Below are 25,000 nucleotides of genomic sequence, written 5' to 3'. Positions count from 1 at the left end.
GATCTGCTCTGCCTCGCCTTGAGGAACAGGAGAGCCTCAGACCTGTCTTGGCTTCTCCAACACACACAGACACACACGCTCACACACTCAAACGCACACACCCCTTCTCTACGGCCTTCCTTTCTTCTCCACCCCTTTTATGTTACCTCTCAATGTCCATCATGCTTCGTTTCCTTTCATTTGCATGGAAACATCTCAACATCAAGCCGGCACGCACCAGCAACATCTGGCTTTCATGCGGCTATTATTCATGTTCATCTCATTCTCGTGTTCCTTTCATCTACTCCTGTTCTACGTCTTTTTCCCCGATTACTCATCCTTGCACGTCCCTTTGTACAGGAACATACTGTCCGACAGGGACTAATGCTATTCTTATCCATATTAAGGGAGCTATAAACTTTTCAGAGCACCTATTTAATCCATTACTGTTACCAAGTATACACGCACGCTCGCACACGCCTAGCGTGTGACGCTCCTCGATGCAGCAACGATCAGAACCCGAAAGGAAGTTTGTGTTGGACCTTGGCTGCAGTTATGGATATGGCTATTGGTAATCACATCCGAGCAAAGTGTGCGATGTTCTTCAAGTGAAAGAGATAAGATCTCCTATTGTTACCCTTTAGACTTTTAGCCCTTTATTATGTGCTGCGATCCCACCTCCCACCTCCCTTCAACCCCTTGCCCAACCTTCCACCAACCCCTCGGCCCCCGGCCCCACCTTCCCTCGACCCCTGGCTCCTCACCTAAGGTCTTGGCCACCTCCAGGTCCTGCGTCATGAAGCCCGTGCTCTTCTCCGTGTTGCCCAGCGACCAGTGGGCGCTGCTGAGGGCGGAGAACACCGAGCCGCGCAGCTTCAGGCTGCAGGTGCCGATCTTCAGGGCGGCCTCCAGCACCACGGCCGAGGCCGTGTGGTGGCCGGCCGTCAGCAGCTCCTGGCCGATCACCGACACCACCACAAAGGGGCTTTTGTCCAGCTTCATCTTCTGCAGCTGCTGATAGGTGGGCTCCAGAGACTCTGTGAGGGGGGGGGGGGTCAAAGGCGACAAGGGCGAGGGAAACGTTATTAACAAGAAGGGGTTGTGTAGCTGCGGACAAAGCTCAATGCGGACAACGACCTTGTGTCTTGTTAGCCGGCGTGGGCCCCTAACCTGGGGGGGCCTGAGCTGATGACTCAGGGGTCGAGGGGCGAGGGCGAGGGGTGAGTAGGGAGAACATGCATTCGTGGCAGGAGATTAAGCAAGGGTATGCTGCTCTCTCCCTTTGCTAAGGGATCTGAGTGTGCGTCGCGCGATGTGTGAATGTGCTGAAAGCGAAGCCACGCTGTCCTCGACGTCATTGACACCACTGCTCACTTATTAACTCCTGTAATCCTGCGAATTTCGCTCCGGCACTGCTTTCACCCGCCCTGGATCGAGGCAGATTATCCAAGCGAGAGCTTGTCGCTTGGCTGAGCCAGAACCAGGAGATAGTGTGATCTTTGTTTTCAGTCACACCTTCAATGTATGCATACCACGCTATCGCCTTCATCTCCCCTAACTAGCAGGATCCATAACACCCCTGTGTGAAAGAACAACACGCACGGCCCACCCTGGGTGTCGCCCACCCGACAGACACACACAGTCAAATTATCTTTTCATTATCCCCCCCCCCCCCCCCCCCCCCCCTCCCCTGCTGTCGTTATTATTACACGGCGTCGAGCGACAAGAAAGTAGGGCTGCTTTCGGGATTCGCAGGCGGACTTGAAAGAGCGATGGGAGAGCTGGGAACGCACAGGGGAGAGAGGCAGCAGAGACGTTGTGCAAGGAAGCCACGCAAGGTGACCTTTGGGGAGGGCTGAAAATGCACACAATGACATAAATCAATTGGGGGTGGGGGCCACCTGGGACTTAGGATTCAAAGCCCCTTCAGATTGCTCCGCGGTCTCCGGAAGACAGCTGCAGCGAATAACGGGGAGCAGGGAGGAGGTCAGAGGAGAGAGAGAGCGGTGTGCGTGTGTCTGTGTGTGTGTGTATGTGTGTGTGTGTGTGTGTGTGTGTGTGTATGTTTATTTTTACCAGTCTGTTTATATTGCCAGTATATATTCGGAGGTGGAAAAACACATGCTCCACGCTGAACAAGTGTTCAGCATCCAGGGTGATATCTGTGATGCCATCAGAAAGGCCAGCACAGCCATTTACGCTGACATTTATTTGTTTACACAAACATTAAAACCAGCACCCAAATGCAGGGGGAATCATCGCAGTTGAATCGCTTGTCACGGAAGCACTTTAAACGTGCACACAACTAGCACACACGGAAGCACGCACCCCCACACACATGCACACATGCGCACACATAAACTCCTATACACACAACATACCACACAAGGAAAATATGAAACACATTTCCACACAGGCACACAAAAGGGAAATTGATGATGCTCTTTCATGAGCATCCCTTTTGTTGAGCACTTGGCAGATTGTCGTGCTTGCAGAGACAGTGGGTGCATATAATATCCATTCATAGCTTGTAATTGCCTTCCGAGTGACACCCAGAGCCCATAAATCAAATACTGGGAGTATTTTCCCCATTTCTTTTAAGGTGTCAGGCCCGCTGTATGCGTAAACAGGTGGCTGTGACAGGGTTTGTTTTTGTCACACACACAGGCGCGCACAGGCACAGACAGGAACACACACTCACACAGGAACGCACACACACCCACCCAAACACCCACACACTCACATGAATGCACGCACACACACACACACACACACACACACACACACACACACACACATCAAAACACCCCCAGACATGCAGGAACACACACACACACACACACACACACACAGGAACAGACACACACACAGACACCCCCCCCCCCACACAGGAACACACACACACACACACACACTCACACACACACACACACACACATACGCACACCCAAAGACCCCCAGACATGCAGGAACACACACACACAGACATCCCCCCCCCCCCCCCCCCCACACACACACACACACACACACACACACACACACATCGCCCCACACACACAGGAACACACACACACACACACACACACACACACACCACACACACACACAAGCAGTCAACTACAACAGCATGTTTACTGAACCCTGGGCAGATGATTTGCACTGCCTTTGTTCAGGCTGACATTACGTTTCTCTCTGCTATGAATCTGCCGCACCATGTTATCTCACGGCCATCCAGGTGCAGGTCCATGACAGATAGGCGTAGTGTCCCCCCGGTGTAACACTGAACCATTGTCTCCTAGCAGATCTGTGTCTTGTTAAGGAGCGACTCGGCTCTCCGTTTTGATCCAAATGAGGCCACCGCTTTTCCCATCTGCAGATTTTGAGTGGTGGAACAAGCCCATCACGGGATGAGTCCCCAGACGATTCCACGGTTTTGGTAGAAATTGGGACTGCTCTATTGGGATATACAAGAATGGTAATAAGTGGAGTTGTGGTTCTAAAATGGCCATCTGTTAGGTATTTTTTAAAATGGCTACCAAAATCCACTAGTTGATGACCTCCAATATTAGTTCCTCATCCATTTACTATCAAGTAACACAGAAGACGCTTATATCCTAAGATTCTAAAGATTGATCATCAGCGTGTCATTCAGGAGCAGCTAGGCGTCGGTCATCTTGTTCTAGGGCTGTAGTCGAGGTGTCGGTGTGGACTGCAGACATAAGGGATTGGATTCAGATCCTTCCTGCGGGGGTTCTGGCCTGGGGGGGGGGGGAGGCTCTTCATCTGGCGCACCGCATGACGTAACACTCCTAACAATAGAGTTCCAGTACAAAGAAATAATGTTTGAAGCTCTGGCTGATTTGGTGGGTGTTTTAAGCTTGCTGTGCTCGAGAACACAAGCTCCGTCCGAGCCACGCGCACGGTGTCCTATCAGGTCTCAAGTGAACGCACCCTGCGGAGAAAGGTTCAAGGCTGTGTTTGTACAAGCACTGAGCTTGTAAAAACACAGAAGAGACAAGAAGATCAACAGCAACAACATCGGGCTGATCCATACAATAACCGTTTCGGGGGTTATTCATCTTTTCGCCTCTTTGCTGATGCATGAGGAAAATAAAATCAATTGTGAACTTTGCAAAAAAAAGTCCTGGCAGCCTCTTTTGTGATTCCCAGAGCAGTGTCCTGAGAAGCCCTGAAGCCTTGGCGCTCGCTAAATGTAACTTCTTCTGTAGTCACTTTTTCTTTTAAGGTGTGTCGACCTGCAGGTCAGAGCCTCCTACATGACTTCCAGAACTCCTCACAGATGAATCCTCAACGTTGGGAACAGTCTTCCTTGTGTACTATTGCATTCAGCCATTAGTCTCGCTGTGCATCCCCACAGGGTAGCCACAGGCTGATGCGCTCCTCCTCAGAACATAAAGGAAATGCTCCATCGACATATGCATGAAACAAATCCAACAAAGAACATAATGGTGTCTTTTTAACCGCTCATGCTGTCGGCTCAGCAGCTGAACAGGGCCAGACCACGAGGAGGTAGATGGTTCTCTGCGTGGTAAAGACAGAGCGAACGCAGCATGGCCGACACCGGTCAATGACCCTTGAGCAATGCAGCTGATTTAGCCCCGACCCCGGCGAACCGTCACCGGATGTCGCACATTGAATGGGGAAGACGTGTTTGAACCGGAAAGGACGGCTCAGAAAGGGGAGATCAGAGGGAAACTCGGAGGGAGGGGAGCAAGGGAGAGGAATGCAGAGGAGTGATGAAAAGTGCTGTAGAATGAATCGCAAACGTAAGCTCTCTGTTGTGGGGGAAATACAAAGGCGGATGGGATGAGTCACATAAAAGCGGGCTGGCTGCTTAACTGTAGAGTGATGGGGCTCAATCCCAGAGACGAGGGGGATAAATAATGCATGTGTGTGTGTGTTTGTGTTTGTATTTGTGTGTGTGTGTATGTGTGTGAATCTGTGTGAATCTGTGTGTATGTGTGTATGTGTGTGTATGTCGGAGAGAGAGAGAAATATCGGGAGGGAGAGAGAGTTAGGCAACTTGCATGCTTTACTATAAAACAAGGGGTATTTCTCTTGAAGATTCCTCCTATTCATATTGCTTCATTTTGAAAGTCCTTTAACACCAGACGTGAAGCGAATGAAAGAAGAGAAAAAGAGAAAACCACTGAGAAAATTGATGCAACAAAACTATTTACATTAGCCGCGACCTCAATATATGGCATCTTCCAATTATAATCGCGCCACAGAAAATGACAGATGATTGACTATTCAACCTACATAGGCTTGTGAAGACGGGTTTATGCTCAGTCCCTCAACCAAAGAATCCTATATTCAGAGGATTCAATTATACTGGGGTTTTACTTTTTAATCCAAGTGTAAAATAGTGTAGCGAATGTCAGTTGGCGCATGAGGGGGATTAGGGTGTGCATTCTTTAATACATCCATTTTTTGAAAAACGTTAGTTCTTGAGTTTGAATCCCTGCTCGATGACTAATAGTTAGCTGGCACTTTCTTGGAGAAAGTTGGCATCCGAAGCGAAAATGTTGCGATACAACTGCACACCTTCATATTATCAAAAGCGACCTATATTCATATCACGCTGTGCTTGTTAACATTGTCTTGTAGCACAGACTGCTAGCGAGATGAATGATCAATACATATAACAGATAGCGATAATAAAAGGTCTATGATTGTAGTTTACCACTATGGATGATCAATACATATAACAGATAGCGATAATAACAGGTCTATGATTGTAGTTTACCGCTATCGATGCATTAAGACGAAAAATAAATAGTTTGTTTTCTCCACCCTGTCCTACAACATATACATTGACCATGGTGACTATGACAACAATACCTGATTATTATTGGTTACACTGGTTTATTCGCTCGCTAGAGCCGCAATAAAAACTACATTTTTTATATTACAATTAATATAATTTTTTCGCAAAACGGAAATAGCTTTGTTTGTATACAGTCCCGTTCAGCTCCATGATTTGCAATTAATTGATTGACGAGGGAAAAAAGTCAAAACGAAAAATCGCTTTCAATGTAAATGGACCGTTACTGTGGAAGTTAAACAATCAAATCTTTGCCATTCTCGTGTTCATGTTTTGTGAAAAGGCCACAAACTGTGTCTCAAGCACAGATATATGGAATAACAGCTATCAAGGGACACAGAATATATCAGTGTTTGTGTCAGGATATTTGTTCAAATGGTTGAATGATCACCGATCAATGAATGCCGCATGGTAACGATAAAACATTAACCTCTGGCTATTGTCAACTATTATATAACCTAATAACAAGCAATTCAATCCAAAATGGAAGGGTTTATGTTTGCATCTGGTTTGCATGTGGATCTTTTGGATTACATAAGGCATACATTATACCACCCTAAGGGTGCGTGACTGGAATCCCAATCACCACCATGCCATTAATGTAATGGTGACAACGCTCGGGAATGGGTTCAAAAACTACGAAGAGCTGCCTGGCATCATCCAAGGTCCTGGTTTGAATGAACTAAAACGTGGGAGGCAATCCTCAGTTCAAACCATGAGTGTTGTGGGTGGTTGGCGTGTTACAGGGGCATTATATTACAAGTCCTTTGACTAGAACCAGTGAAAGCGCCGCCGCCTACTGTTTGCTTATCAGAAGGCTTTGGCGGCGTAACACTTATTATCCTCCCCGTTTTCTGGCGCTGCATTGATTATGTTCCCCCGGTGCCAGCAGCCCCTCTGAGAGGATCATTGCTCTTAATCCCCCTGACCCAGCTACCTCTCCTCAACACACCTTGGATTCCCTCCCCCAACCACCCCAAACCCACCCCCCCGCTGTTTGCCTTGCACTGGGGGAAACGTGGTACACAATTAAAGGATTAAATAGCCCGGGAAAAAGAGTTGGTCGTCTCTTACTGAGAGAATCCCACCGGGGTCCCTGTTGCTCGGTGCTGGGGCCGATCCAAGCTCTTCTGTTGTCTGCCTTCCAGTGACAAGATTAGAACCTCGGTGTCGCCCGGGAGGCCTTTCTTATGCATTATGATCTTCTGTTTTTGCCTGCGTTTCATTCTGTTTTCAGTGGCAGTTCTCTTTTCAAAGACAGACTCAAATATCGGGGCTTTAATCCGACTAGGTCACGCAGAAGTGCTTACTTTATAATACATTTGGATTATAAAAGAATAAAATAAAGAAGGAGTGTGTTGCGTGTTGCTTGTATTCAAGCAACAATCTGCTGCCTCAGCAACAGTTTGGAGAGCCATGGCTTTCGCTGTAGACAAAAGGAGACCACAGCATGACTCACTGAATGTTGCCAGCATGTGTCGTAAAGAGTAGTGCTGAAAAAGAAAAGATTGGTCTTTCTCGGAAAATTAAATGGCCAGTTTGGCCAGTTGCTCATACAGAGAGCTAGGTCAACCAATGTTGGCCACAACAGATAACGGACCCAGAACGCCATACAGTGGGTATCTGGGATACATTCAACTTAGGAATCCATTCAGCAAATAGATTATTACTCTTTTTTTACTGAATGCCGGCGTGGACAATGGTTGTATTGTAGGCTAGCAATTTAGATAAAGGCTTATCTTTGAGAGCGATCAGGTCAAGGGACAGATATGCTGAAGCTACAATCTGCATCGGCCTCTCAGACAGGGCTGGTGTGTGGGGGGGTGGTGTGTGGGGGGGGGACTACTTGACACCAAATGTCAGTCACACAGATAGACAGACAGACAGACAGGAGGGGAGAAAGAGAGAGTCTGTGTCTGTCTGCTTAGGAGCTCCAGCAAATGACAGCTAAAGTCACCGCGGCGTGAGTATCGACTGGCAGAGAGCGGATTACCTCCAGGACAGACGTTCAGACAATGGACAAAACATGCAGAGATGGGAGGCTGCATCAAGGAGGCAGAGAACCACAGGCTGCCTGAACCTCTGATCTTCCATCACAGAGGTTCAGCGATGGAAGATCTTTGTCATTTAAATCAAGACTATACTATATAACAGAACATAGAGTCCATTCTTCAATGATGCAAGCAATGATAAAAGCTCTCACTTGGGTCTCATTTCTCATGCCTCATTTCATTCTCAAAATTTACTGAATGTATATTAAACTTGAGGCAGGTTTGTTGAAGGCACTCAGAACAGGAACCCATCACACCAGAGGAAAGACTCTTGTTTCTTACCCGAATAACCAAGCGTGATTGATTAGAAATAGTAGCATAGCCTTGGCTAACGGGGCCGCACTATGACCAATCAAAGTCGTCATTTATCAAAACTCGACATCTCCTACGCGTCGCTTTGGGGATGGCGGTGGATCGAGAAAAATTGTTTACGAATCAGAGCAGGATGTCAGTCATTAGGGCCTTCCAGTTATAAACGGTTTGGTCCCAGCACAGAAGCAAAACCCAGGCAGCCTTGACGACTGTCGCATGGGATAACAGAGCAATCGATGGAAAGCTCACAAAAAACATGGCCAATATGATTTTCTCTTTTTAGGGGTTGGGGGGGGGGGGAGCAGGGAGTAAAACAAAGACATTACAGAACATTTTATTATTACCATGCTATTCGGGGCATGGGAAAACAGAATCGATTTATATCCCCACTCTAAACAGACTCCCCACTCTAGATAGCATCAGCCAGAGCCCACGCTGTGGGAGCCGCAAACATGGGTCTCTTGTGTTCTAATCGGAAGGTTGCTAGTCCGATCCCCGGCTCCTCATAGCTGATTATCGTGGTGTCCCTGAGCAAGACACCTCACCCTAATTGCTCCCAGCGAGCTGGCTGTAGGTGTGCTAATGTATGGATGAACCGTTGTAAGTCGCTTTGGATAAAAACGTCTGCTAAATACCCTAAATGGAAATGTATGTCCTGTGGTCTTGCACTGCTCGCGGCGCTCTCACTTTGGGTAATGGGCGAGTTCACCGGAGGTCGGTCGGTGGTAATGGTGGTGATGTGTGATTGCATTCACCTGTTTGTTGTTTTTGGCCATTGACCGAGAGAGAGAGAGTGAGCTTGGGAGTGATTAACTTCTGTTGACCGCACTTACGCTCGCCAATTAAAGATTCGCTCACTGCTACACATTTGTATTCTAACGCAGCGAATAACAACTGTTAGTACCGGGCCTTGAAATATTTCAAAGATTTCAAAATATATTCAAATCGACTACCGATCCTCCACATATTTCAATGAATATGCCGGTCCTTGGAACATAAAAGGTTGGGAATCCCCGTTCTAACGTGTATAGGAAGAGAAAGAATGAAGGATCAAACGAATACTAAGAAGTGGAACTGAATTATTTGGGCTTTTCGGCGTCACTTCTTAACCCCCTCGTGACTAATTCTAAATGCCAGGCGGCACACAAATGAACGCGCTCCCGTCCGTACCTCGTAGCGGGGACTTCATGGCAGCCTCCACCATGCCCACAAGCAGCTGCAGGCTCTTGGGGTCCTGGGCGAGGCCTGAGGCGAAGGCCGCCAGAGCGTCGGCATGGCGACCAAGGTACTGAAGGGCAACACCCTGTCGGAAGTATGCCTGCGGAGAGGGAGAGAGAGAGGGGGGGGGAGAGAGGGGTGAGCGAGGGGAAGGGGAAGAGTCATCGGGAGGGGAGAGGATCCAGCCCTGCACACAGCATGGAGCTCTACACAAACACATTACCAGACACACTCATTTCACGCCATTTGCATTTTTTACACATGAGCAGGTTCCAGAGCGCGGCACCTCTCTCCTTTGTGTTCCCATAATGGAGCCATCACAGCGTTTTTTGTACTTGCTAATTGTGTTATAAGTTTTACATAAACACACGCGCAGTAAATTGGCTGGCTGCCTTCTCCCGGGCACAGCTGGTGATTTTTGGGATTGTTTTTCTTTTTAGATGTATTTATACATGTCTGGATATCTGTATATTTATACCCCTCTTTTTATCTTGTTTGCTTTGAGAGTCGAGGAGGAGCGCTGGGATTTATCGGAGGCTTTGGGGGGAAAAACTTTCGGGATGCGAGAGAAGGGAGAATAGAGAGCGGGAGAGATAGAACGAGAGAGAAAGAGAGAGACAGAGGGATAGAGAGATAATGAGAGATAGAGAGGGCACAACTTGAGAAGCCTCAAAAAGTTAAACCCATAAATGCTACAGACTCTTTGGTTCTTCTCTGGGCATGCGTTTTAAGATAATGACACAACCAGCTAAGTGATTCTGTCATCTTTGTACATAATAGATGTGTGCAGTATATGTGTTTCGCTTTGGACATGTAGAAGAAGCACTGTTTCAACCCCGTTTGTTCCCTCAGCAGAGAAAAAGGCAGTCGAACCGTTGACTCGCTTCAAGTCACGGGAGACAGTCGACGGCACATGACTGCAGCCGTAAACACGGAATTATCAAGAGTCTCGAACGCTTTGAAATATTCTGTAGAAATCCAAACTCCAACAGAGGCTATGTTGTTGTGCACCTTCTCCTCCTCCATAGACTATCTGTAGCACGCACGCACACACACACAAACGCGCAAGCACGAACACACGTACACACACACAAGAATACACACCGATACATGCACACACACACGCAACACAAACACTGACAGACACAAACTGACACACAAACACACACACACACCCTCGCACACACACACACCCCGTGTGGAGACCCAAGCGTGTCTCCTCCACTCTAGGAAGTGTGTAAGGCCTGATGGGAACGCGCACCAGTTGAGCAGCTATTCCTGTATCTGGTCCCCCTCGGCCGGCTGTCATTCCTACTATCACAAAACCATGTGTGTGCGTGTGCGGGCGGCGTGTGTGTGCCTGCGCGGGTGCCTGCGTCTGGTACGTGTGTGTGGGTGTGTGCAGACGCTTGTGTGCGAGGGTGTGCATGTGTTTATGCATGTGTCAGTGTGTGCGACAAGGGTCCAGGCCAGGCTGTTGTCTGGACCACAGCAGACAGCCGGTCCACTCGCACCTTCCCAAAGTGACACAGGGGCTAATTTTCCATTAGCGTCTTAGAGGCCTTTCCATTAGTCTTCCCTAGCTTCTCTGTTGCCATCACAAGGGAGCCAGGAGAAGGGTGGGGATTAGGGATAATGAGACATGACATCACATTTATGGAAACCAGTAATTAATTTTGCGGCTGCACCGTATAGTACCGGCCTCCCTGGCCCTGCAGCACGGCTCCCTTCAAACGGGACCCGTACACAGATTAGATTCGGGGCATTAACCTTTGTTCAGGCTCTCTTGTTACAGGAGTGGGTGGTGGTAGAGTGGGGAGGTGGGGGTGGCGGGCTGAACCAATCGGTGGCCAGCAGCCTTGCTTAATATAAATTGCATCTGCTGGATGCGGGGTTGGGAGGGAGGGGCTGAGCAGAGGAGGGGAGGAGCCTGGAGGAGCCCCCCCTCCCCCCCCCCCGGGGGAACAACACACAGTCACAACAACACTCCTCCTGATTCGATTTTGCAGTATGACCGCTCTACCAGAGATTTTCCTTTCATTGTCTGGCCCGCGCCAGGAGTGCGGGGGGGTCACAGAGTTCCACGCACCAAACTACAAGTGACATCCTTTTAGGCTTTGCTATCATCCTATCCTATCACAGTCATCGGAAAGGCCTGCACCCTTCAGAGAAGGCACTCAAATGCAACGCAGACGCAAGCAGGGGCATGAATGCACGAGATGAACCGAAGGACCCACGGCCAGAGATGACACAATCAATGTACCATGGAGGCTCAAAGGAAAAGTTCCCCCTTCATCTTGTGCTGAAGCCGAGACGCATCGTGCGAGCCGCATGTAGACACACATGCAACGGCAACAAACGCAAACAAAGCGCACTAGAGGAGGATTGAGTTCATCTGGTGTCCCACATAGGGTCTGCTGCTTCAACATGAAGGATATGGATAATGATTAAATACTGAAAAATATTCAATAGGGTTTAAAGAAAACTAAGAACAAATTCCTCTGATTACAATGCATATGATTCACAGTGCAACTGCGGTGCTGTGTGTCGATAACTTTGTTATACGAATCCTCTTTGCTCAATCTTAAGCCTTTTCCCCCTCGACACAACACTAAGAATTTACACTTAAAAGGACCCTTCTCTGGAAGTGACAAGTATTAATTCCCTAAGAGCGGCTGCTTCAGGGACAATAGCCTAGCCTGTAGCTCTCCGCCAGACAAAACACTCAGAAGAAGAGAGCCAGAAGGCTAAGAATGTGTAAATAAAAGAATAGAGGAGATCAGAGAGAGAGAAAGCAAGGGCTAAGGATATCAGCCATGTCTTTCAACACATGGTATCACACACTACTGCCATTCACGCTGGCGTATGACAAAAAACTTTCTCTCCCTGTGAACAGGATCCATTTCAACAGAAGAACTGTTTCTGTGCATCCCTGACAAGACATGAGCCCTTCTCAAAATCTGGGCCATCCATTAGTCTTCGTGCAGAACATAGAAATCCATGAACCAAACCTCTTCCATTTAATCGCGACGGGTTAAATGTAGCCCAAGCGGAATTCTCCACCCTTACTGTGGATGTTCTGCCTCGCAATAAGAGAAGCCAGCCAAGCTGCCGGTGCCGTGGCAAAGGGGATCGTGGGAAGGTTTGTCATTCTCACTCAAGGGTAAATTTCTAATACTGGTAATGGCTAGGGGCATCTATGTGGGTGCACGGGTGCTTGTGTTCATTCACATTGGTGTCAGGGTGTGTGTGCGTGTGTGTGTGTGTGTGTGTGTGTGTGTGTGTGTGTGTGTGCGTGCGGTTGGACGTGTGCGTGTCAGTGAAGGAGGTTAAGAGAGAGAGACTGGGAAAGACTGAAGAAACAGAGGATAAAAGCTTTTCTTATTTCGTGAACATTTTAATGTTGCATGAGTGCTTGTTTGAAGTCTTTTTAAATATTCATGTTTTTATGCTGGGGAGGAAGAAGGAAATGATGCAAAAAATAGTTATTCAATCTGGGAGACAGACTTACATACTGTAAGCACACTATATGCACATTCACACAAGAGACGCCAGATTCACACATGCACGTCAACACCACATTATCAAATCCATATGCCCACTACCTTACCCTCTTTTGATCAATCCATCTCCTCCTCCCTGCTTTGCTTCACACATCTCCCAAATCCTTCAATCCCCCTCTCTAACTCTCTCTCTCTTTCTCTCTCTCTCTCTCTCTCTCTCTCTCTCTCTCTCTCCCCCCTTATCTCTCTATCTCTCACACACACTTGTACACACACACACAGACTCTCACACATACACAGGCAGACACACACACACACACACACACACACACACACACACACACACACACACAAGGCTCAACAATTTCTCGGTCCATTTCTTACAATATGGCATGTAGTCGGTTGTTGGATTTAAAACTTGGGAGAGATTTTGAAAGAGATTGTGGCTTCTGATGTCCCTTTCTGACAGCCCTTTAAAGCCTGAGCATGTGTGCATGTTCCATTCTTTGGCTCACAGTGAATCAAGCAGAGCTGCCATCCACTAAAGTGAACCCAGAAGATCTAGAGGCATTGTCTCGCACATTATGCAAGAGCCCCGACGTGCTCCCTGGCTGTTCTCATTGCTATTCTATCTTCTATCTATCTATCTATTATGTGTTTTCTTTTAATGTGAGTTGAGTGCACATCACACACCAACAGAAATCAAAAAGTCTGGTTTTATTGATGGTCTGTAGCTCTTCTTTGTGGGCACAATTAAACATAGTAAACAAACAGACAGCTCTTAACTTGAGTATTTTAGAACCAGGCGCAGTCAACACTAATGTTTGTATTGCTAGTATAAGGGCATTGAGTTGGTCTTTCCAGTGCAACTCAAATGATCAACATTTTGAAAAGAAACCGAAAAGTCCTCAAAGCTAACTAGCCTTCTTTATGTTATCGTCCAATAATAATTGGGAGAAACATCTCAGCTGTCAAGCCATATTATAAACCAGTTCCATTGAGCTGTTGAGGAGGAAATTGGAGCTGCTCTCTGCCACACACATTCATTCATTACGGCAGAATGAAAACCAGCTTGATCCCCGCCTAAACAAACAGCCCAACATCTCAGTGCTGTGTCGCAACGACCAGAGGCGGCGTGGCTCATGTTGTGCTTTGATTGGCGACATCAGCCCCGCGCGAGATGCTCCTCAACATGAAAATCAATGCGGCCACATGAGCACCGTTCAGCCAGCGCCGCACCCTGCTCCCCTCCTCCTCTCCGGTGTCTAGGTTACGTCTTTGGCGGATGGCCTCCGACGGCCCGCGGTCCGTCGGAGCCAAGTAAGCGTTTTGTGAACAGGACCCCCCGCCGGCGTCATAATGGAACCCCAAATCACAACATCAAACCGGGACAGCAGGCTGGAAGCACACAGAAGAGACCGCACCCGACACAAACACGAAAGACCCGAAGAATACATCAATAACCACCACCAGATCGACCCCATCTGTCTGCGACATGCACACTTTTTACTGGGTCTGTGTAACACCGGCCGTGCCCACACTGGTGGAGATGCTGGGGTCTGATTAACAGTAATAATCGGTTTTCAAGCGAGGGATTTGCTGCTGTCCCTTCGCCATCTATCTTGACATCTCACCTGTTAAGTGACATGTGCTGCCTCCCCCATTCGACCTAAAAACGTCACATCCAACCAGGTCGCAGTACGACGTGCGCTACCATCCTCCCTCCAAGGTCACAGGGTACACAACTTGCAACTTGCTTGATAAAATATCCCAGGATAACCGACAGTGACGAATTAGCTGAAACGTGTTGGGAGAAGGGAAATAACCAAATAAAACGCAGAAGGAATGATGGCTGCTTTTAGGTTTCCAGTCCTTCAGCTCGCTGAGCCCAAAGCCATAGAAACGCCCAGTGCGCCTGTGCTTAATGAAATCTATCGCTGTGGCCGAATCCACAAACACAGGTTTAGTCGCATTGTATAGCGTGGCAGCTACAAGGGCCATCTCTCCCCTCAGGACACAGGAAGTCTCGGATCTGTTCTCCCAGGAGCCGGGGTGGGGTGAGATAAGATGTGTGGGGGCGGATTACAACTCCTGCCTCGGGGCCAAACACAAACCTCTGACCCCCGGGGTCAGTGGAATAGAATCATGACACAGCTGACTGTCTATTACTATCTCCCTGATCTAATAAGTCCTGGGCCGGGTCCATGGGACAACCCTGACCTGCATCGATCCGCCCTGCGTGTGTGTGTGGCTCCTTTTCTCCCCCATCCCAGAGAAAGGAGCGCTAAACCAATCACACCTAATGCTGACTGATACGCTGGTCTATTGTTTCAGGAAATGAATTATGTATATACACTTGGGGTTTTTTTTTCGGTGGAGGGGAGATTTCTTTCTCTATCTATTTATATTTTATGAGCACAGCCGAGGGTGGATTTGTAAAACAGAGAGGGTCAAGCACGCAGTCGTTCGGTGTTCTTTTGTAGCAACGCGGCGCAACATCAATGGCGCGTGTCAAGTACACACGCAAGTCAAACAGAAGCACCCTACAAAACCGCACGTAGGTAGACGCAGTAAAATATTTATGATCCATTGATGTGCTCCTCCCCCAGGGAGCGAGAGACACTTGTGATTGCTGTTCCACCCCCAGCCCTTAATTAGCCCATTCGATGAGATGCTTTCAGTGAGAGCCGATTAAGCCCGGTCGTTGTTCCACCAGCCGCTGGCGCTTAAAGGGTGAATGGTTTAATATTCACAGAGCTCCGAGGGGGAGAAGCAACAGAACGGAGCCAGGTTAAAAATGGACTACAATGGCAGTAGTGGAAGCGGTAGTAGCATCAGTGGAAACGTCTCATGGCCATGCGTCATCGATTATAGGCCGGCTGCGTCAAACAGGCGGCGAGCTCAAGACTTTACATGGGGAAAGGTCATCGCCAGGTGTGTGGAATCGATGCGGCGCACTCTGTATTCAACATGTTTCACGTCAACCAGATGGGGGGGGGGGAGGGTTGGGTGGGCTGTTAATGCTTTCCAAAAACAATTACTTGAAAGACAAAGACAGACCTGAATGGAGAAGGTCAACACGTGACCGAGGAAGCAGTGTCGTGCTGGGGTGTGTCGACTATCGGGAGAGTCAAAGTGAGACAGTGGGAGGGGAGGGACCGATCTGATAGTCTGCACTCATCACAAACAGATGAGACGGCATAATGGCGGCGTGGCGCTGGGGTCCTGCTGTGACGGCCTCGTTTGGCGAGCGGCGAATCTCATTTTCCGTGCGCGACGTGCACGTCCAGCAAAAACAAAGAGTTTTCCCACCAAAGGGAAGTCACACCCCGATGGCCCAACGACACACAAGCAGATAAAGCAGCAGCCGTGGCCAAAACGAACCTCATCACCGCGATGTAATGTTAAAGAAATAAAGAAGAAAAACACATCCCGTCACAAACGCCAGCCGCTGTGATTTATAGCCCATGGGTGTGTCAAGAGGCAACACTGAACCCCGGCATAATCCCGTTCCTATTAGCGTCTTGAGAGTCTCGAGATGGGGGTCTGAGAGGGTCAGGCCGCTGAAGAGATTTCCGTGCCCCCCTCTCCGGCACAGCTTTGGCTCCGTTCTGCCTCGGCGTTACGCACGCACAACACCGCCACGAGCGCTGACTCTCTCTTCAAGCAGGCATTAATTACTTAAAGGAGCTTTAATCAATCAAGTCCAGATGGTGACCCACCCCCCCGACACACAAAAAAAAAGTGTGAATTCCAAGCCGAGGGCGGGGGCTGTTACATCCGAAATGTTAGGAAAGGTGACCATAGAAGGATGCTTTGGAATCAGGTTGTGCAAGCGATACTCCAGTCGGCCATGTTTAAGCCATTCTTTGCCTAAAATCCAACTAATACGCGCTGTGCTCTAACAACATGGCGCAATGGGAAAATAACTACCATAAGTGCAGTTTGACCAATGGGAGAGCAGGAAAGAAAACAAGGCAACGTAAATCTCTCTTTTTCCTAAATCCACTGACGTTTATCGTTATTTATAGACAATCAATCGCGTTAGCTGCTCCGACCATATGTGCCCTTGGTGCTGTTAGCTCTTGAGAGAGCGCATAGCGGGCTAGCTGGCCCAGGCGCCGCACTCTCCTGGCCCGGGGCGCTACATCCTCCATCTTCATTTGTACCGGCTTAATTAGCTTTGACAGTGAACTGAGGCATGGCTGGGAAATAACCGGCCATTTAGTAAACACAGGCTCGGTGGCTGAACAATCTTAACATGGCAAATCAGGTATCTACACGCTGTCCTAAGTGTGTCCTCTCGACACGCACTCAAGCCCTCTCCTACGCCGGAGTCGGCCCTTTGAGGGGCTACTGCAACACATAACAACAACACTTAAAGGGCCGTCGGCCGGCCAGTAAAACGAGGCGGAATCAAACAGCCTTTGCGGAGGCATGAAACGCCGACAGAGGACAATTGCCGGGCAGCGGGGGGCTCTTTGTGGCAGGGTAATTGTGGAGGGGTTAGAGGATCCCAGGGAAAGAGAGTCAAAAGGAAAGAAAAAAAATTATAAACAAGTCCAGCAGGTCATTACCTCCCTCGCTCTGTCAGAGCCCTGAGAGGGGCGGCTCGTCTGCATCAGCACCTTGTGTGTGGCGATCATTAGGCTGCGCCGAGGCCTTTGTGAAGCGTTGCTCCATCAAACGGGAGCTTCAGCCCCACAGCCCAGCCCCGGTGGTGCAGCTTGCGCAACGCCGCGGTGCCTGGCTTCAAAAAGACCCACTGCGGGCTCTCGTTGAGCGCTGTAATGAAAAGCACGACAGCCAGCCCGCGGCTTATTGATGCTAGTGTAAGGGGTCGTAGATGGGGGGGCTTAAAGGCGAGCCCGACCACGGACAAGACTCCGAAGACGACCCCCTCGAAGAGAGCAAGGGCAAAGCGTCTTAGAGTACCGCGGACTCGGGTTGGGCGTATACACAAGAAAAACCTTTAGGAGTATTTCTGAGAGAAATACGCGTGTCGTGATGGGTTTTTTCCCAGAGCGCAGACAAGCCATCCGTCATGTTGGGCTGGAGACAGCGGCAGAACCGTGACTTCCGCGGACAGCCCCTGGAAGCAGCAGGGGGCTTGGGCTGTGGTTGCCATAGCGCCAATGTTTCGCCATTGCTTCTGCACAAACACGTCCTCGTCGGTAACTACCAGACAAACACCCTATAATTCACGACTCATGCGGTAGGGTTTATATATTTATATGTATATAAATATAAATATATCCCGCTAATTCCCTCTCAGTCTCATTATAATAACAAGTGCATCCTGCACCAATTTAACCTATGCCTAACAGCACTACACACTACTTATCATATATATTACACCAGCCACTACGCCACTTGGTAGGCACCCTAGGGGGGCAGGAAATATCCCAATGATGAAAAATTCACAACCATGTGCGAGTTCATTTAGGTCCTGGGTTATTAGCCCGTCCAGGGCATCGAGCCCATGTTTTCAACACCGCTCCGACTGTCATACCCGATCCCACACCCCACTGTTTGAAACAAAGTAACGATATTAGATTTGAGCCGCAACGGTACAAACTACGTTAGTCCGGGAGCCGGGAAATTGCATTTTATATCAATCTATAAAAAATAATTGTTTTGGGCTTTATCGACGAGAAGGGTACACGACTGTGATAACAGCATAAGATCCACATGTAAAAAGCCTCTTAATTGGCTCATTAATTAGCAGGCTCTCTGAGCGTCGTACCATTATCCCGCACCATTATGTTGGTCCGACTGTTAATCAGGCTTCTCCTCTGGGCTTGGTTTTGTCAACCTTCTCCTGACCACTGTGCTCTCTCGGTTGGCTCACACTTATATCTTCACTGGCAAACATTACTTTTCCACATGAAAGGGCTAAGGCACTCAAAATGCATTAAATACAATCAATGCAACGTATCAATTATGCCAAATTCTGTCGTCTCGATACAAAGGCAATTGGCTCCACGAAAACCGAACCAAAGGAACGCACGTGCATGCACGCATGCATGCACACAATTAGAGACAAATAAACTCAATTTGCTTGCAGCTATGAGTCATATTGTAAGTGCCAACAACCAATGGAGCTTGCAGAACCCAGCTGGTTGGAGTAGTGGAATGTATTAATTTCTTCATTTAGAAACAAATATAAACTACAAATAGATTAATAGTGTTTGATCAGCTTGGCAAAGTGATGAATATTAGTATACATGAGAGGGGATTGCGTGCATGTTTGCGTGTGTTTGTATGTTTGTGTGTGTGTGTGTGTGTGTGTGTGTGTGTATGTGTGCACGCGTGTGCATGTGTGTGTGTGTGTGTGTGTGCATGTCTGTGTCTGTGTGTCACACGCTCATATGCTCATTCGCTCATGCATTGGGCACACGTCTGTTTGTGCATGTGTGTGTCTGTGTGTGTGTGTGTGTGTGTGTGTGTGTGTGTGTGTGTGTGTGTGTGTGTGTGTGTGTGTGTGTGTGTGTGTGTGCCCCTTCAATCCTGGGGGGATGGTTACAGGAAAAGAGGATGGCATGACTGTTCACCTCAAGCCTGCATTTACAGGAATGACCTCCAGTGCTCGGCATTTGTTTGGCAGAAGGAGGAGGTGGAGGTGGAGGAGGAGGATAAGGAGGAAGATGAGGAAGAAGAAGAAGAAGAAGAAGAAGAAGAAGAAGGAGAGAGAACCAGAGGGGAACAGAGAGCCAGCCGAGCTCTGCTGTGGGACTCTGAGATACATGAAGGAGAAGAGAGAGGACGACAACATGGAGGCCATGGCAACTGTAGGACTATGGCCGCTTTCTAAAGGGGAGAGATGGGGTGAAGGACGGCATAGCCTTCATTTCATTCTACACAGGGTTTGGCAATTACTGGCGACAGCGGCTGCCGTCGCGACTGGCGAGAGATTGATCCGGACAAGCAATACTCTGTTTGCTTTGTTAAAAGTAATTAATCACGTTGACCAGGGATTAATGGGGCCTGCAGTTCTACATCAGTCTGCTGTTTGCATCCTCGTATGGGGTACACATGCGCACACACACACACATATTATTAAGTAATGTGTATACCTTGAACATGCATGCATGGAACAAGGCTTGTGTGTGTGTGTGTGCGTGTGTGTGTGTGTGTGTGTGTGTGTGTGTGTGTGTGTGTGTGTGTGTGTGTGTGTGTGTGTGTGTGTGTGTGTGTGTGTGTGTGTGTGTGTGTGTGTGTGTTAGAACGAAATAACTCGTTCTAACGAGAGAACTGCAGGCCAGGCACGATAGTATCAGACGAACAGAGAGAGAGGCTAGAACAGCTGCAACGAAGAGGAGAGAGTAAGTTGAAAAATGGCTTATTCTTCGTGCATGCATTCATGAAGAACTAGAAGAGGGATCCATCACGACGCGTCCCAACCACAGCCAAGGTGGGAGAGCACGGAGCGGCAAGGCTGGAGGGAGGAACCACAGAAAGAATTCCCTAATTTCCCTTTCAGATTCCCTTTTTGCTGTGAGTCAGCAGCCCGCTGCAGGGGGTTGTCATAATCATGCGTGCGGATCATACCTCACAGAAATTGAGGAAATTCTCAATTCGACGCTCTGCTCTTTACCTTGAATGCATTACATTTCTGTTGTACAACGGTCCTTCTTTCTGTCTCTGTCTTTTTCTGTATTTAGTGTCCGTGCCATCATTCATTCGTTTCTTATTTATATTCTGACTGTTACAATTTATCAAATATATATACAGTATAAATATATGAAACTGGTCCTCTTTATCTGATTGCATTAGGTAGCTGATGTGAAATGGTTTGTCTTTTTGTCTAGTTTTTCTGTGTTTCGTGTCTGTGCTGTGCCACCATTCATTAGTTTCTTACTCATATTCTGACTGTAATAATTAGTTAGGAAAATGTATAAAACATTTTACAAAATATTTGACAGAAAATATGTTTTTTTCATCTTCTCAGCCTGTATAACCCCACATCCTTCTTTCTTCCATTACTTTTAATCCTCACAATCTGCAGAGTGGGATAACAGTTCATTTGAATGAAAGTTATTTCCCAGAACCAAACGTCTCCAGTTTGGCTTGGCTTCCCTGTTTCAATGTTCAGGATTGCTGGGGGAGGAGAAGCTGGATCTGAATTGGATCTGGGAGCACACGGTCTACACTGAGACATCTCATTCAATTACAGCGAACTGCCCTTAAAGCAGAATGCGTTGACCCCCCTAAACCTCAACTGGGCTGTGGTCAATGATGAGAGCGCCCAGGGTGAAACAGAAACGTAGGCCTGCCATTATCAAAAAAGGACACACACACTTACTGTACACACACACAGACACACACTAACACACACGCACACCTTCCATTCAAACCGTGGCAGACATTAGAAAATGAGAAACGTTATGTGAAATGTTGGAGCAAAGTGGAGCAAACCAAAAAAATACTAAAGTACTTCAGCATTCTACACCTCAGGAACGACGAGGGGGCCATTCTCTAGTGGCCCATTTTCTACGACTCCACTCCCAGGTCCTGGGGCAACAGGCTCGGGTGTGTGAGAGGGGCCAGTGGTTACGACTACGGCGATGGCAGAGAAAAGGCCGCTCATAGAAGGGGGGGGGGGGGGGGGGGGGGCTTTAGCAGGGCGGGCGCTTATTGAGGTGTTAGCCGTGTAGCCGCGGGTCCTGGACACTAATAGAAACAGGCGCCCGCGAGCGGCGGTGTCAGGAGCCACAGCCGTGAAGAATACCAAATCCTCCCACACTAATGATCACCCCCAACCCCCCCCGAGCTGGGAGCCGCTTCCTTCCAACACCACTCTGCTTCAAATGTAGATGAGAATGCTGCACTCGCCTGCACTGTTGTGTCTGGAAACTGGAAGGAGCCACCCGTTCCCACCCGTGATGCTACGAGGGCTCCTATCTGGGCCACGGCCCCGGTCTACTAAACAAGCGCGCACTTTTATCGGGCTTGAACTTTTTCGACGCGCTCGGCGCACACAGACAAACGCGTCTCGTTTGTCTGTGACGAGCCAGAGAACAATGGATGTCAGCTGCCCCCCTCCCTGCTCGGACAAAGTGCTGTCCGATCCCCCACGATGCACCACCAGCACAACGCTGACGGCAGGGTAGGGGGGGGGGGGGGGTATTGACGTTGACGGCTAGATGGGCGAGAGATCCGATCGATGGCCGTGCAGTCGGGTCATCAAGCCGTTGTCCCGCTTGATTTAAAAAACATACATCAGCGGCGTTGTCCTGTCGTAGCCCGTGCGTCCGTAATGGAGCGAGGCGCTGGTTTGGTTAACAAGCCCTTCTGGGATCTCTGTGGCTTACGCACCCTAAACTATGGCTTAGATATTTCACCATTTAGCAACCCCCCCCCCCGTACGGCCGCGGGTGTCAGTAGTGCATGCGGTTTGATGAATGGGGCTATGGCGATGACCCCTCCTCCAATGTGGCGGGGGTCTATATGAATTACCTATCAGACCAGCCAGGGAGCGATGATCCTGGCTGATGCAGCTAACCCCACCACAATCATTTACTGAGCTGCAAACCCTCTGGTGCAGACCCCCACATAACTTACCCACACTGGCGCTGACACACACACACACACTCACACACACACACAAGCACACGCACACGCACAAATGCAGACTGACATACATAGACACACACAGACACACCCACACGCAGACCCTTTAACCCCTGGACCATTTAAGGAGGACTCACACGCTCATAACTTACGATTAGCTGGCATGGTGTGTGAACTGTGTTCTATTACTTACCTACAACGCAGACAGAGGAATGTGTTACATCATCGTTACAGCGGCATTAGCAGAAGATGAGGGAAGGGGGACTTATCTCACGCCCTCCGGCGTTAGCCTGGTCGGACGTAGCGCCCGTCACCAGCAGGTAAAACAACCTGCTGATCCATCCCCCTCCTCCATCTCACCCTTTGCTTTTGTTCACCTCAGTGGTTTATCCTCCGCAATGAACAAATAGCGAGATGTGTATGTGCAGTATGATGCGACGTCGCTGCACTTATAGAGAATACACCACCCCCCCCTGACCCCCGTCCCAGCGTTATCTTCCTCGCATCATTTATCATGTTATGGCATTAAGATAAAGCCCTGTGCTAAGCCGTCTTCTTGCGCTACTCTATGAATAAACTGTCTAATATCAGCGTGTGATGGCTCATTATGCCGGCCTATAGCGCCGGGCCTCTGTTTTAAGTGTTTTCTCTCGTGGGAAAGAGAAGAAATAAATGAAAAAATAGAAAAACAAACCCGGGCGCCACCACCATTTATTTTTATGACGCTGTAGGATTAAATCTCTTCTGCCTCCTTAAACCACATCCCACTGTCCCCTCTCCCTAGAGCCCAAGGAGAGTAGGAGGGGATTCAAAAGTGCCGGGGAATAATTTCACAGACCCGGCGCCTTCTGGAAGCTGTGTGAGAGCCCCGTGTCCCTCAGGAAGGGGGTCCGGCTCCCAGGCTGTGGGTTCGGCTGGGGGTTGAGAGGCATGTCAGGCGCCAGGGAGGTAAAGCACATATATGCCACACTACATTGGGCTCTGCTGGGATCGGAGCGGCGCCGGTGAAAACGGACTTATACAACGGTGATAATAGAATCTAGCTGAGGTTCATTCAATTGCACTATTGACCATGAGACGGCCTGGATCCTTGGGTGTCACTGATAGGAATGACTGCAGAGCAAAAGGTAATACCACCATAGCTGTGGCAAATGGGGGCTTAAATGAAGTCTGCTTCATGGTTTATGTATTATGCATTTTGCAGTAATGAAAACTCAATGTGGAATGAGAGGAAAAAAGAAAAAGAAGAATCCATTTGGAGAATCAAAGAAGGCCCCCTTCAAACGGAAAATATATATCGCCAAGCACATATTGTATATAGTGCCTTATTTCCCGGCGAAGTTGCCTGGATGTCCTCCATCAACATTCACACACACACACGGCCATGTCTGATATCTGATGACGTCGATGCATGCGTGTGTGTGTGTGTGCACACGTGTCCCTCTCAGTAGGCCAATGTGTGTTTGTGCCTGGGAGTGTTCTTGCATGGGACCGAATGTGTCTGTATGTGTGCGTGCGTGTGTGTGTGTGGGTGAGCGCATGTGTTTGAGTGCACGTGTGTGTGTGTGTGTGGGCGAGCACATGTGTTTGAGTGCACGCGTGTGTGTGTGTGTGTGTGTGAGATGGTGCAGGTGTGTCTGTGTGTGTGTGTGTGTGTGTGTGTGTGTGCGTGTGTGTGTGGTTGTGTGTGTGTGTGTGTGTGCACATGTGAACCCCTGTGAGTATGCAAGTTGTGCGTGTATGTGTGAGCAACAGTGAGGCAGAGAAAGACATTGGAGGTGTGTGTTGGTGCAGGTATTTGTGTGTGAGTGTGTGTGAGCACGTATGTGTGTGTGTGTGTGTGTGTATGTGTGTTTTGTGTGAGCATATGTGTGTGTGTGTGTGTGTTTGGTGTGAGCATATGTATGTGTGTGTGTCTGTGTGTGTGTGTGTGTGCGCACATGATATCCCCTGTGAGTATGCATGTTGTGCGTGCATGTGGGGGAGACAGAGCGAGACAGAGACAGTGGGGGTGTGTTAGTGGTTCCTATGTGTGCCAGGCTGCGTGCCGTACCCTCCCTCACCCAGTCGTCTTATTAAAACCTGCTCCTGGAGAGACTGCAGTAATTACCCTGTCCCTCACCGGCACCTTTTGGACTCTGGACCGCAACCGACGTGCTGCTCTAAATGTCACCCATCTAAGCTCATCGCAATTAAACAATACTCCGCCAAATTGGTTCTGGTTAATAGGTTTCCTCCATTAGAAACGTAGACCTCCTCATATCACAACTTTGAGTATGAGAATAATTTGCATAATAGCATTACCTCACCGGCTATTGCTATTCCCATTGTAGCAGCAACGTCGACCTAAAATAGAATAATGGAGACCCACAAGAAAAAACGCGGAAATGTTTGGCTGGCAGGCTTCCATTCAATCCTACTAGCAAGCCTAAATTACACTCTCGGCTGTACTGTCAGCTACTGTTAAAGGAAGTGCATCATGATTTTTCTAAACGGACTAAATGGACCGTAGTCTA

General features: G+C 48.6%; 1 protein-coding gene across 2 annotated transcripts in view; it reads right to left on the bottom strand.

The window, feature by feature from the left end:
- Positions 1-25,000, bottom strand: part of LOC307081288 (tetratricopeptide repeat protein 28-like) — a gene marked incomplete at its 5' end in the record, with an annotated part of 178,628 nt that overhangs the window by 72,162 nt on the left and 81,466 nt on the right. For both annotated transcript variants that reach the window (XM_079744400.1, XM_079744401.1), the window contains 2 exons: positions 744-1,016; positions 9,361-9,508. In XM_079744400.1, coding sequence (XP_079600526.1) covers positions 744-1,016; positions 9,361-9,508 — 421 coding nt within the window. The remainder of the gene's footprint in view (positions 1-743; positions 1,017-9,360; positions 9,509-25,000) is intronic.

The sequence above is a fragment of the Pollachius pollachius genome (assembly GCF_949987615.1).
Source record: "Pollachius pollachius genome assembly, chromosome: 1".
Taxonomy (NCBI): Eukaryota; Metazoa; Chordata; class Actinopteri; order Gadiformes; family Gadidae; genus Pollachius; species Pollachius pollachius.
The sequence above is the reverse complement of the archived record's forward strand: the minus strand, read 5'-3'. Positions and strand labels throughout refer to the sequence as shown.